Raw genomic sequence first — 14,518 nt, forward strand, 5'->3', positions numbered from 1 at the left:
GGCTCTGTTTAATTTCCAATTTATTTTTTAATAGAATACAATTAATTTAATGTAACTTTCTTTTTCTTAGGATACTACACCAGTATTTGAAGAGGAGTCTAAACCTATTTATTGTCAAAACTGTCAAAGCATTTCTTTCTGTGCGTTTACCCAACGGTCGTTGTTGGTAGTGTGCTCCAAATACTGGAGGGTAAGGAAAGCCAGTTGAATAAAAGCTGTTTTTTTCCACTATAGATAAATGCCAGTAAGGCATTTAGACCAAGAGGCTTATTCTTTTTATAAATTCAAACTCTAGAATTCATTGAATATAATCCCTTGAAAGTATATTGCCTTGCAGTGTAGGGAATATATTGCTTTATTTCAATAAAACAAGGCCTATTACTTTTACCTAGACAAAATATGCGATATAATGTAATATATGTAATAATGTAATATCCTGCCATATTTATAACATTTTGGATAGTCCTGTAATCATTAGGTAGACATTAGATTTTTTTTTTTCTAATGAATTTTCTGTATCTTAAGTAAATATTGTTCTAAGACAATTTAATATGTCTGTGCTGAAATACTGAAATTAGCTGCTGTCTGAACATTTTAATCTGTAGTTGGTTAAGGATAGACTTTTCTGTTTCTTTGCAGGTTTTTGATGCTGGAGATTATTCCCTCTTATGTTCAGTCCCTAGTGAGAATGAACAGACCTGGACTGGTGGAGACTTTGTGTCAGCTGATAAAGTGATTGTATGGACAGAAGATGGACAAAGTTTTATATACAAATTACCAGCCAGGTAGTCGGAATGGAAACACTGTCTATTTCTTTATTTGTTGAGGGGAAAAAAACAAGAGAGGCTTTGAATAAATATTAAATATCTTTGACTTGTATTTAGTTACAAGATTACATGAAAGTTGTAGAAACTAATATTCCATGAGCATATTTTAAAGTGTGTGTCCCCAAAACGTGTCATGTTGAAGTAATGCTCAGTAATTTAAAATCAAAGATTGTCTCACTATTTTCTGATACTACTGTAACTCTTTCACTTCATAGTGGGAGCTGTTGGAGAATGTGTGATGGGAAGGGTTGCATTTTGCTGCTGAATAAGTGACATAAACAAATTGAAATCAGATGTATGCTTTAAATATTTCCTAAAACTTTCTTCCATAAGGAAGAAATAGGGTTTGACTATATGAAGCAGAATGTCTCTAAGCCTTTTAAGGGAAGACTGTAGGATGAACAGTTGTGTTTGTGGACATAAATGTAAAAATATAAAGTTAAATTAAAATTAGATATTGCAGGGATTAAGCAGATTTAGAAAGACAAAAGTAAAATGAACTCTTTTGGTTCTCTTCTGACATCTTTCACTACTTGTTCTGCACATATTTCTTTGTTCTGGGGGGAAGGTATTAGTTTTATCCTAGAGATCCCTGAATGTTCTGTGATTAAATCAGATGAGAAAATTGCTTTCCCACCTCGTATCCTACCACAGCCTAAGGACAAGAGGTCTATCTGGTGATCTGTTGGAGGGTTTGGTGCATTTTGCTCCTGAATCTATCCGATTCCAAGCCAAATATGTTGAACTCTGGAGTAGACCCTAAAGCTAGCCTTCCTTCTTTCCTTTTCTTCAGTTATGAATGTGGGGGGGGCCTGAGCTGTGAAAACATTTGGAGCAGTTATTTATTTACTGAGAATACCCTGTACATTAAAATTATTGTAATGATCTGCTATACACTATGTTAACATTTGAAAATGTAACGGTTAGAGGCTTTGGGGGGTTGTTTTTGCTTTTGAAACTAAAAAGAATCTGACGTTTTCTTTATCTAGTGATATAGTAATCTCTTTCTAATAATGTAAGGAATTTTATTCCTTTTTTTGTTTGTAAACCCAGTTGTCTTCCGGCTAGTGATTCATTTCGCAGTGATGTGGGAAAAGCGGTAGAAAACTTAATTCCACCTTTACTGCACAGTGTATTGGACAGAGCGGATAAACAGGTAAAATATATTTCCTTTGGGTTTTCTTATCTGTACTTTCCTGTGTAGTGCGTTTCTTTTTAAAAGACTTGAAACTCGCTTAGCATACCAAGTGACCTGTTCTTCTCTTTCAAAGTAGACATTTAGAGTTTCTTCTTGTTGTAGTGAAAGTAGACTTTTAGGAGAATAACTGATATAAGACACCTTCTGTTTTTTGTGGTTTGTTTGTTTTTGTTTTCATCTAAGTGTAGTGATTAGTCTCTGGTCCAGTGAATCTTCAGTTCTTTTGTACTAACAGCTTAGCATGCATCAGTGCCTGGAGAATTAGAAGTCAAGCTGTGATGTGCCTAATGATTAGGCAGTCACTGAACAAGTGCTTTTAGTATCACAACTTAGGTTTTAAATGCCTACGTTTTTGCAAAGGAAGATCCCATTTTTCGGGCCCAAATCCTCTTTGAATTATAATCCATTCTTATGTTGTACAGCAAACTGTATGTGCTATGAACTAATGCAGCTTCAGACTATTGTGTAAAACATCTAGTACTGTACAGTACTATTAGTAAGTCTAACTAAAAAATACCCTATAATAGCCTTGTAATAACAGTATTTGTAAATCTTAACCATTTAATTTGTTGCCAAATTTGGACATGGTACTCTTATACATTTTTTTAACTTTGTGTTGTCCATCAATTCATAACATATTTTTTGCTTCTGTTTTTGGACTTCTTCACTGAGTAGTATATCTCAAACTCATTGTTATTTTTAAAATGTCAACAATTTTAAAAGTGTTTGCATGCATATAAAATATAAAATTTCCCTCTCCCCTACATCTGCGACATGTTTTTAACTAATCAGTTTCCTCTGGTTCGTATTGCTGTACTTACCCTTTCTCCTATGGAAAGGCTAGAGCCTAGAGTGGCTAGTTCCCATTCTGCTCTTAAAAGGTACAGTGGATTATGTGGAAAGTGAATTTGAGCTTAGTACATGATTTACATGTGCCCGAAGTTGTTCTAACTATTATTATTATTATTTTTTTTTTAACAGTTACTAATATGTCCTCCAGTTACTCGATTCTTCTATGGACGTAGAGAGCTTTTCAATAAACTCTTAATCCAAGGAGACTCTTCAGGGAGACTGTGTATTTGGAGTGTGCCTGATACATTTGAACAGCAGGATAGTGCAGAAGGTATATTTAATTAATGATCTTGCTGCCAAGAGCTTTTTAATGGGCATCTCTATCTAAATTCTTGTTATGTGTTTTGTAGCTGGCTAAAACACTGCTTTTCTTACAAATGCATCAATCATGTTTCCCCAAGCCTTTAACAACATACTTTCATAGTTGATTGGTCATGTAACCCACTTCTGTGTCAAGATACACATCAAGAAAAGCAGATTGAATTGAGAAGTAAGTTAGAAATCTCTTGGAAATATATGAATAAACTGAAATGAAGGAAGCTTGTTGGGTTGTTTTTGCACTAGATTCCACTTTGTTTCCAACACTCGAGCAGTCCTTCAGCAACCTTTACTTTCAGGTTACCAACCATTTTTTCCTCCAGTTCAGACTTTTTGATCTGAACTACTGCAGTTTCAAATGAAATCTGTTTTGCTTGAATAGTTTTTGTTTTGTTTGTTTTAATTGTTAGTTTATTGTAAAAGTTATATTTAAAACTTAAATTACTATATGATCAGAATCTCAATTTACTCTGGATACTTTTCAGGAGTGAAGTTTTACCTGTTTTACTTTTCAAATACCAGCTCTGATCACTGTTGTCTGCGTAGGTAACTTCCTCTTGTAGCTTAAATCATACGCTTTTCCAGTTCTCACAAATATTCATTGTTTCCATGTGTTGCTGTAACAGCACTCGTGTAGTTGGTGAATTAATTTCCAGGATGTGTATTTTACTTGGTTTAAAGTGTTGTAACATGGTATATTTAAAAGCAGGCTTTGAGATCTTCTCAGAAAATCTTTTTTTTTTTTTTTTTTTCCTTTTAAACAGGACTGCAAGCAACAACTTCAATATCCCTGCAGGAAGCTTTTAATAAACTTAGTCCTCACCCTGCTGGAATTATAGACCAATTAAGCTTAATACCAAACATCAATGAACCACTTAAAGTGACGGCCAGTGTGTACATCCCAGCGCACGGGCGTCTGGTTTGTGGTCGGGAGGATGGAAGCATTGTTATTGTGCCAGCAACACAAACCGCTATAGTTCAGCTTCTGCAAGGAGAGCATATGCTCAGGAGAGGTATGTAAATAAGCTTTAGAAAAGCACAGTTGGGTTACAGAATGTGCTGATCCCTTATTAGGCACACTGAAATGAGAAATGGTTTCAAGAAGTGAGCGTTAAGCCGTTTCACAAATATGCTTTAAAAAGCGGGGGGAGAGGAGAAAGTGGAGAAATCATATAACCATATTCTTAACAAGCCTGATGTTCTTTTATGGAATGAGAAACTTAAGTGATAAATTAAGTGTGGCCAGCTTGCATCAGTTTTGGGGGATGTTCTTTCACTGGAAGGATTCAGGTATTTCTCCTGGATTCTTTCTGAGATGTAGTAGCAAAGTTACAGCGGGGGACGTGGTCTGTCTTCTATCCAGAATTGCTCTGGGCGGCACATTGAGCTGGGGTAGTAGTATGCCTGTGAAGATCTCCCTGGGAAGAAACTAACACATTTAAAAGAGAATTCCTCCTTGTGTATCGTGTAGTTAAAGTACATTATACATTGGCCTGCTGCTGTACATTCTGGTTCCAGATATTTTTATCCTAATGTTTTTATGATCTTGACATTTCAGAACAAATGTTTTTTGTCTTGAGTTTTTACATATGTTGGTAAATAAAAAAGATATTTAAATATTTTTCTATTATATGGATATATGAGATTGTCAGTTATAATATTTTCCTTATATAATTGATTTACTTTATATAATTTTAAACAACAGTGAATTTTTATGTAAAACTCAATTGCCTGAAAGTCAGTAACATTATTTTGCAGTCCACTGCTGGTGACTCTTAACCTCATAGGATACATACAGGCACTTCTGTATTTTTGTTTCACTGCTGTGCATGCTAGAAAGCATAGTCATAGAAAGAGGAAAAAAGTTCAACTATGTCATGCAGACATTACGTAACAAATTTGATTCTGATACTTAACGTACTGACCCTATTTTATCAAGTTTGCCATGTAATCGGACAGTTTTTCTAGGCTTGTTTTTCATTAGTTAAAAAGCTACAATGGCTATGGCTTAAGCGCTCTCTACGATCTCAGTAAATAGAAGGCTTACCAGTCAGCTGTGTTCACAAAGACTATTTTCTTTCTAAATTTAAATTTAATACCATTAACCTATTCAGCACAAGCACCACCTGTGTAACAGTGTAGACTTGCATGCTGCTGTTGTGGCCAATGCAAAGTAAGATTTTTGCAGTCTTCCTGATAGTTGTCCTCTTGGTTATAACCCTGGGTAAATTTATGTTTGACTGGGAGGAGTATGTATACATTTTTTCCCCCCACATCTTTGTGGTCTTTTAATTTGGGGGTGGGGGGGAGGTTGTTTTAGGAAAACTGGATTACTTTAAAGTGAGATATTGTGGCAGGACAAAAGAAGAATCGTTCAGTCCATGTGAAGTCTTACATACTTGTGAACCTTTTAAAACAAGGTAAGGCAAATTCTCAAAGAACTTGGGACAAATTGCAATATGCCTGTATCTTTTTAATCAAGAGCAGACTGCTGCTTCATGGTCTGTATTAGAAACTGTTCTAGTGAATTTTTCTTTTTTTCTTTTTCTTTTTTTCTTCCTTCAAACCCCCTTCCTCCCTTCTCCCTCCCTCACCCCCCAAACTTCTCAGGTTGGCCACCTCACCGGACTCTTCGAGGCCATCGAAACAAAATTACATGTTTACTGTATCCTCATCAGGTTTCTTCTCGTTATGATCAAAGGTATTTGATCTCAGGCGGTGTGGATTTCTCAGTCATCATATGGGATATATTTTCTGGAGAGATGAAACATATCTTCTGTGTACATGGGGGAGAAATTACACAGCTTCTAGTTCCACCAGAAAGCTGTAGTGTAAGTTTGAATCCTTCTTGAGAATGTGAATATAATATAAAACACTGAAGATGTAGAATTGAGCCAAAGTTAACGCTTGCAGATATTTAAAAAGACTTTAACTGCTCTGTTAATTTCATTTTTGTTTGCATCGTGATCTAGCCAGGTAAAGGATTAAAGATAGTGGAAAAACTAGATATTAAAACATAGCTAAGGAAATGTTTGGCATTACGTGATATACAGCATTAACAGTGGGAGAAGGTTTTTACAACATGGAAGCAAAGTCTTTGCCCTGAAGGTGCTTGGGAATGCAAGAGGCAAATGTTCCACAGCAAGTGACGCACAATTTTTAAATGTAATCTTGTTTTTCATAATTTGGGTGAATAAGAAGAGTTTTACGAACAAATTGACATTAATTTGTTTGAAAGAAAATCCTGGTTTCTCTCTTTTGCTTAACAGAATTTCCTTGCCCTTTATTTCCCTTTGTCTTCCATCGTTCTTTTTGAACAACTTTTTTTTGCGTAATTATCCTCATTTTCTTACTACTTCTGTTCCTTGAGCCCATTTGCTTTATCTTCGCACTGCTTAGCTCTGCTGATATGCTCTGTTCCTCCCTGGATCTCAACTTTAAAAATACTTGAGAATTAGCATGTTGAACTAAGCTAAGGGTAGATGTAGGGTTTTTTTTATAAAAGCTTATCTAACTATTAGCGTACAATCAAAGTCTAGGAAAAGCTGGAAAAAATAAATATATAAAATTTAAAATATCGTTTTAAAAACTATAAACTATATGAGTAGTTCTTTCGAGTAACTTCACCTGTAGCAGTGTTTAAGTGTGTGTGCAGGGCAATGTATATTCTGTATTATAAATCAAAATGCTTGGCCTCTCTTGTTTTACTAAGAAACATGCGTCAGCATGCTGGCTAAAGCATTTCCGTCTGTAGCATAAAAACTTAAATATAAGTGACAGGGTTAAGTTAAGTATTCTATATTTTATTTGAAGGTGAACTGCTTTATCTACTGACTGAATCTGTTTTTCAAATAATTTGTTTTATTATTTTTATGACTGTTTTAAACCTTTTGCAGTCATTTGCCTTTCAGATTTTAAATATTTGAAAAGCATGTGTGTGGGGGGGGACTTTTCAATTTTTCCACAGAAAGAAAAAAAAAAGTCCTTAATAGTTACTTTATAAGGTCAAAGAAATGTATCAGTAAGGGACTGCCTTAATAAATATGAAATAATGTTGTTGTTCAGTGCATTGAATTTTTCTATCTGAGGTAGCCATACTACTCGGTAATGTGGAGGAGGCAGGGTGTTCTCGGACCTGTGCAAGTGCTTGGATTCGAGAGAGTTTCTGTGGGAGAAATTCTGGTTCTGGTGAAGTAGCAGGAAGTTTGCCAGAGACTGTGTTTTGCTTATAAAATGGGTTGTTTGTCACTGAACAGTCTGCAGAGTATTTTAGTATTTTATTAAATGTAAACTAATTGTATTATGGTCAAAATAATTCTTGTGTGTTTTTTGTTTTTCTTCAGGCAAGAGTCCAGCACTGTATTTGCTCTGTTGCCAGTGATCACTCAGTAGGTCTTCTGAGTTTGCGGGAGAAAAAATGTATCATGCTGGCATCCCGTCACCTTTTTCCTATCCAAGTAATAAAATGGAGGCCTTCAGATGACTACCTGGTGGTGGGATGCTCGGATGGATCTGTGTACGTCTGGCAAATGGATACTGGTAAGGTTTAATGCAAAGATACTGATTTAAAAAAAGAAAAAAAAAATATTTGCTAATAGTTCTGTGTAAGTTGCATCTCAGGGAGATGAGTTAAATTTTTGCACGTTTATATTTAAAAATTTAGCTCTCCAGATGTTCCCCAAATTCGTAGATTGTGTAAGCATTTGTTAAATACATATTTCAGTATTTGGAAGAACTCATTTAGTTTTGGAGAAGTATACCTTGCTGAGGCTGTTTTTTCCCTACATGACTTCCTATTTATCTTTACAGAGAGCCGTTGAAATGCCCACCTTGACAGCACATAATGTCCTCTAAATTTATTAGTGTTTGTGCAATTTACTTCAAGCTTAGGGTAAAAATGCATCTTAAATCTAGAAGAGTATTCTTCACCTGCAGAGTGAAGAATAATCATAAGTGGGTTTTTTGTTTGTTTGTTTGTTTTAAAAAAGGTCAACAGTTAAAACTTTAGTTTTCAGACGGTTTAAAAGACTTCAAGAAGCTAAGAACAAGCCTTAACAGAATGGGTAACAAGACGTAAAATAATAGCTATGTTGTAGAAAATTGTTTGTGGTATTTGAAAGGGAGAAGGCAAGAAATAATTCATCAAAATATATACCGTAAGTAACTAACTACCTTCTAACTCATTAACTGAGTTAAGGAAAAAAAAAAAAACAAAAAACCAAACATGTAATAATGTCTGAATATTGTTTTCAGCTTATTATGAAAACTAGATGAGAATTTTTGTTGTTGAGTTCTAGGAAGCAAAAAGAAACCTGATACCCATCATGGACAGTTTAAGCCACTCAGGTAGTTGGGTGGGAGAAGGAATTCAAAATGTCTTGACGTTTTTAGTAAAAGGTATTTTCAAGCAACTGCAACCATCACTATCTGATCAGTAGAGAATCACGTTGTGTGTGGTGGTGGTTGTTGTTGTTTTTAATTTGGCTTTGGTTTTACTTTTTTTTTCTTTACATCCTTCAACATCATGGAAATTTAGGAAAAAAACATCCCTTTAGGAATGTAAGTTCTAAAAATAGCTGTTTACACAACCAAAAGTTTTAGGCATAGCATCCTGTGATGTACTTGTGATATTTTGGACTTTCTGAATTGTTTCTGCTGAACTACCGCTTTTCAAAATACGCGAAGGTGCGCTGGACAGGTGTGTGATGGGCATAACAGCAGTTGAAATCCTGAACGCTTGTGACGAGGTGGTCCCAGCTGCTGTGGACTCCCTTAGCCACCCGGCCGTCAACCTGAAGCAGGCCATGACGAGGCGCAGCCTGGCAGCTCTGAAAAATGTGGCGCATCAGAAACTCCAGACTCTTGCCACTAACCTTTTAGCTTCAGAAGCGTCTGACAAAGTAAGTCGTGTTTTTGTTTTTAATGCAATATCTGGAACACTTATTTTCATAAACAATGGAATATAGTATGGAAAGTCTTCATCGTTTTAAACTTAATGGGTCTTACTCAAAGCACGTTATAATTTTAATAGAAAAACTTAAACTGACTTTAATGCTTTGGATCAGTCCCAGAAGTATGTTTTCTTGGACCAAACGTTTCAGCCTTGTTCAATGTAATTATATTGTTTCTAATGCTGGTGGTTATCTAGAGTTACATTTTGAAAGCACCAGGCCATTTCCTGCTTTTTTCTGGGTTTGGGGTTGGGTCAGTTTGTTTGTTTGTTTTAATGTAGAATTAATAATTCTACTTACTGGGAAGGAATCTGAATCCAGATTTTCTCATATTTAAAAGTAGTAGTTGGATTTCTTCTATAACTGTAACACATTTTATTTTATGTTAATTTATAGTATAGTTGTAAGTTGGCTTTCAGAAGTTGGCTTCTGAAAAGACAAGTTAAAATATTTTCTCTAAACCTGTTAATGCCATTTTGAGGTAGGTGATATCCTTCAGGAAGTAGCATATTTATTTTTTATCTCAACTATTGTTTAAATTTTAACACTTTCTTTTTAAATATTTGTCAATATGTATTTAACTCATAAATATCACAGTATCTGTTAAGAACAGACATAATAAAATTATATGAGTTCAGGTGTGCATACTAGTTCTTTTCTGAATTGAATAATTTTTTTCTACTGCATATCGGAGGAAGGTTTAGGAAAAAGAAAGTGAGAATATAAATTCAAGAGAAGAAAAAAATATATTCTGACAGTAACGAAACACTTTTTATATTTTCAGCCCATTATGCAATATTTGTTTTATTTCTTTACAGGCTTGTTCCCAATTTTAATAGTATGTTTTATAGAAAATTAGTGATTAAAAGCTCTAGATATGAGACTAGTCCTATGTTTTGCTTGTGAACATATTGAGTCCTTTAGCAATGGTAATAGTTGCCCAGTTTATAAGGGAAAACAGTTATATATGTGCAGAGCCTAAGAAGTTAAAGGTTGCTGGAGGAATAATCACTTTATGAAAAATGTATGTTGAAAGAGCTGTTGGGATTTCTCTCAGCACTCTCCACCCATTAGGGATTTCTTTCACCACTCTTCTGTACAGAGATCATGGGCCTCTGAGAGAAATCCTGTCGGAAACACCTTTCTGACGTCGGCTTCCAGGATATGGCAGGCCATAGCTAGACGGAAGCAAAGGGCTTTTTTGTTTGTTTGTTTTTTAACACCGGAATGGGGGATAAAAAGCGAGTAGACATAGATGCATAGTGTAGGAAGCAAAATATTCCTTATTCCTTTTCTCTGTTGGGAAAACTAAAATTCTGTGTTTTATGTCATGAATATAGACAGTTATGGAGGATGATGGTGAATCTATTAAATTTAAATTGTCAAAGTCCCACGTTTTCTGTATGGTTTTTATAAACAAATCTCATAATGAAGCAAGTGATCAGAATTACCTGACACTGGGTTCTTCATAGCCCGCCAGTGCTGAAGGCACCAAATTAGCTGCTGTCTGTGCTCTTCTTTCTTTCATTCATGCCAACAGAGCAGGTAGGCAGAAGGTGAGGGAGATGGATCAGCTGTGTTAGGGACTGGATAGTGGCAAGCCAAAGGAATTCGGACTCAGAGCTGTTCTCATGCATTGGGAATCACTAGTGTCCCATACAACAGGAATTTTTCAAATTCTTCAGTTTAAAGGTTTCAGCCCATAGAACAAGAATATATATAGGTATTTTTAGCTGGAAAAAGTTAAGTGAATTTTATTGTTTATCAAAGTTATATTTTAAAGACTTAAGGGCTGTAAATTGATCATTGTTGCTTTTCTTAATGTATTGTGTTAGTAACATACCATCATCTACAGAGCTTCACTGGAAATACTGGTTCAAGCTGTAGCATAGTGACCTCTCACAATACCAAGCTAAGATTACATGCTCTATTTTGAAGCTTTTTTAAAAAGATCTGCCTTGAGAAATGGAGTGATTAGAGTACCTACTTTTGTAACCTGCTATTGCAGGCTGAATTTTTACTTAGAGCCTAATCTATGCCAACCATTAAATCTAGCCATGGGACCTAGTTCACCTAGTTCTTTTTTCATTTATATGTGTTCATCTTGTGCTCTCAATGGTAGTGATTTTCCTTTCTGGAGTCTAACATTTTTAAACTTCCTTTTCAGTATCGATAAGTTGGTACTACTTTCACTGTCTTTTTCTCCAAGTTTAGCAAGGACATAAGGTTATACTCCAAATAAACTATTTGTTTTGCCTTCCAGATGGGTAATAATAAATATTTAATATCATCAACAAAAGTAATCCCTTCAGTATTCCTCTGGATGTTGTTCCCCAGTTTATGTTACTGTTTTTGATGCTTCCTCCTCCTTCAGTTTATATTATATCAGTGTTTTTCAGGTTGAGTTTTTAAAAATCTGGATTTAGTACCATTGTATAAATTTGGATTACTTGCTCAGTTGTATACCTTCTGTTAATTTGTAATATTGATGGGCAGACAAGGATCCAGCCTGTGCTCCATATCCATAGTAAGGAAGACTTATCCTTTTTGTTTTGCGCTAGCGTTGAGGAATGGAATCAGCATTGATTTTTTTTCTTTCTTTCTTTTTTCCTTCTCCCCCCCCCCACCATATTACACATGCTTTATACACTCCTGCAGACCTTTCTAAAGATGGAGCTATAGCTTGAATTTCTCCCCCCCCCCCCAATTGTGGCTGTGCGACAGGCCAGAAAAAGTATTAATAAAATATATATATGCTGGTTCCACTTATATCTGTTCATAACTTAAATGCTCAAAACTAATTATGGTTTGAGAAGGATTTTAACAGTGTTTAAAGCGAGATTTTAATGAGCTTAGCTCATTCCTAAATATTTCAATTTATGTGGTGAATCCAAGTGGGATTGTCTGTAGTAGCTGGTTAAAAGCATTCATTAACTGTTACTGAGCTGCACCTACGTGGCCGTGACGTGTTTATGCGTGTACGTTTAGACACGCACAGGTTTACAATTTACATGGGCTTCACTGAGCCAGTACAGCAGTGGACTAGTGATCAGCGGGAGCGATAAATAAATGCTTGTGGGAAGAGCCATGCTAGGCAGACTGTTCTGTTAGCGCTTGTTCAGGCGTCGGCTTAGCGGCGGGGCGTGAGCCTGCGCGCTGGTCTCTGCAGGCAAAGGGTGATTGTTTGCCTCCGTCCTCGCTGTAATTTAAAATTACTGCGTAAGTAGGAAGCAACCTTAAAATATTTTGAATAGCGAGGAAGTCCTTTTTTTAACAACTGGCAACAAGAGCTCTTTTTCTGAATTAGTATGTCAATAATAAATACCTTGAATTTCAAAATTATGTAATATAAAGAATAATTTTAACATTTTAACATTAGTTTTAACATTCTGAAGAGCAAATAGAATACAATGTAGGATGTATCCCAGGAAAAATTAGTACTGTGTAAAACTTTAAAGGAACAACAGTGTGGAGGACAGTACAGTACACGAGTTGATGCTGAGTATCCTCCTAATTTTAATTTGCTACTGTTCATATTAAATCCGCTTTAAAATAATGAGGTCCTTAGGTCTTTCAAATTATATACTCTCATTTCTATATGCTTGATCAATCTTCCAGTAGTTCAAAAATATAATTTAATTATTTATATAATTATGAGAAGAGACACAGAGCCTAGGTGCAGTCCTAGATTCTGGCTCAGATTTTTCGGTCTTTGATGGAGTTGGGCTGAACGTAGCTGCCTGTCAGTCTTTGCAAACGGCAGAGACAATAGGGGTGGGGGGAGAGGGAAGCAAAAAGTAAATTTTAGAAGTAGGCTTAAGTACCAAAGGTAGTTTAGCTTATGGGCTAAATAGCATATCAGTACAAATCATCGGAGGAGGGCTTGAAGGAAGAGCTTCTCCTGGGCTTCGCATCATGCATATTTGTTAAAGGTGCAAAATACAGAGAAAGGATGACTTCTGGCCCTGGGAGGGTTTTATACTTTGCCACAGAGAGACTATGACAGCTGATTTTAATTTTATCTTTCTATTAAAATAAAAATTTAATACAAAGATGTGCAAAATTATCTTGAAGGAAACTGAGGAAAAAATATCCTTGGAGCTGTGTGTTAAGGAGGTGTGTGAGAGGCTTTCCTTGCCGTGAGCAACCTCCCCTAGCTGACCCTGCTTTGAGCAGGGAGTTGCACTCGATCTCCGGAGGTCCCTTCCAATTCTGTCTCCTGCTTAAACGTTTTCTTACCAATGAGCTAGTATGCTACCATTCATCCTAACTTTTTTTTCCCCTAATAATGACCTGTCTGAGTAGGCTATGCAGGTAGTAAATTTGATTATCCTATTAATGCCATTTAAAATTGTAACCGAGTCCTAAGAGAAAGAGCTTGCATTTTTGCTTTGTCTTTAATTAGTGCTGGTAGTTTTGGCTGTGGGCCAGCAGAGGGGAGCAGAGATCTGCTTCCAGGATGTTTCAGTATTTTTCTTCATGCATTAAACGACATTTTTTTTCAAACAGAATGTATAGAGACCGTTCTTCAGAACACCATCTTGTTTCCACAAAGATACGTGTTCAGACTTGCGTACTAGTATTCCTACTGAATCCAGTATCACTTTCCACATGTGTAAACCTTGATGTTGTATGTGCAGGTATCTCAGCTCTGATCAGGGTATTGCTGGCTGCTGAAGGCAGCAATTCCGTTGCAGTACGCAGCACACAAAGGACAAAAAGAGCGAAAAAGAGCAATGATGATTAATAGCTAAAATATTTTTGTTAACATTGTTGCTTCTAATTTTATCAATGAGACCATTACCAGAGACCATTGTATAAAAAAGTACCTACGTTACCTTCTGAGAAAATAATACCTAGATTTGTAATAAATAAGGAGTATGTGAATAAATCAGTGCATTGTGGAACATAAGTAGCAGTTATTATTTATTGACATTTAATTATTTCTGTTCTGGTTCCTATTATTCGTGACTTGCTTCTCATGACAAACTTATTTAATAAGCATAACTTCCTTATTCTCAGAGCTGACCACAGGAAAAAAGGAGCAGAATTTGGGTATTTGCTCTTGTACTGACTTTGGGCCCCTTGGCTGTTTCTGTAGCATTCTGAACTAATCTGCACTGCAGCTTCTTTAATAAATGTAAGAAAAGAGAGAGAAGATGATGGTCTCCATTTAATCTTTCTTTCATAACCCTCATGACCAAATGTGAAGTTTCCTTCTGGTAGAGTCTTAATTTCATTACGTAAGTGAAATGGATTTTAATCTGAGGAAAGATAGAAACTAAGAATTATTTGATTCTTGTGGAGCAGCACATGTTATTGAAGATTTTGCCAGGTCTGCATTTTCAGTGCTGGAGAGTCTTTTTATGTGT

The 14,518-nt window shown here is 35.7% G+C and overlaps 1 protein-coding gene across 7 annotated transcripts in view; it reads left to right on the forward strand.

The window, feature by feature from the left end:
• Positions 1 to 14,518, forward strand: part of WDR7 (WD repeat domain 7) — a 174,695-nt gene that overhangs the window by 22,582 nt on the left and 137,595 nt on the right. For all 7 annotated transcript variants that reach the window (XM_067316401.1, XM_067316402.1, XM_067316403.1 and 4 more), the window contains exons 7-14: positions 71 to 190; positions 640 to 785; positions 1,881 to 1,983; positions 3,007 to 3,148; positions 3,960 to 4,208; positions 5,806 to 6,026; positions 7,539 to 7,734; positions 8,881 to 9,095. In XM_067316401.1, coding sequence (XP_067172502.1) covers positions 71 to 190; positions 640 to 785; positions 1,881 to 1,983; positions 3,007 to 3,148; positions 3,960 to 4,208; positions 5,806 to 6,026; positions 7,539 to 7,734; positions 8,881 to 9,095 — 1,392 coding nt within the window. The remainder of the gene's footprint in view (positions 1 to 70; positions 191 to 639; positions 786 to 1,880; positions 1,984 to 3,006; positions 3,149 to 3,959; positions 4,209 to 5,805; positions 6,027 to 7,538; positions 7,735 to 8,880; positions 9,096 to 14,518) is intronic.

This window comes from Apteryx mantelli, chromosome Z (assembly GCF_036417845.1).
Source record: "Apteryx mantelli isolate bAptMan1 chromosome Z, bAptMan1.hap1, whole genome shotgun sequence".
NCBI lineage: Eukaryota > Metazoa > Chordata > Aves > Apterygiformes > Apterygidae > Apteryx > Apteryx mantelli.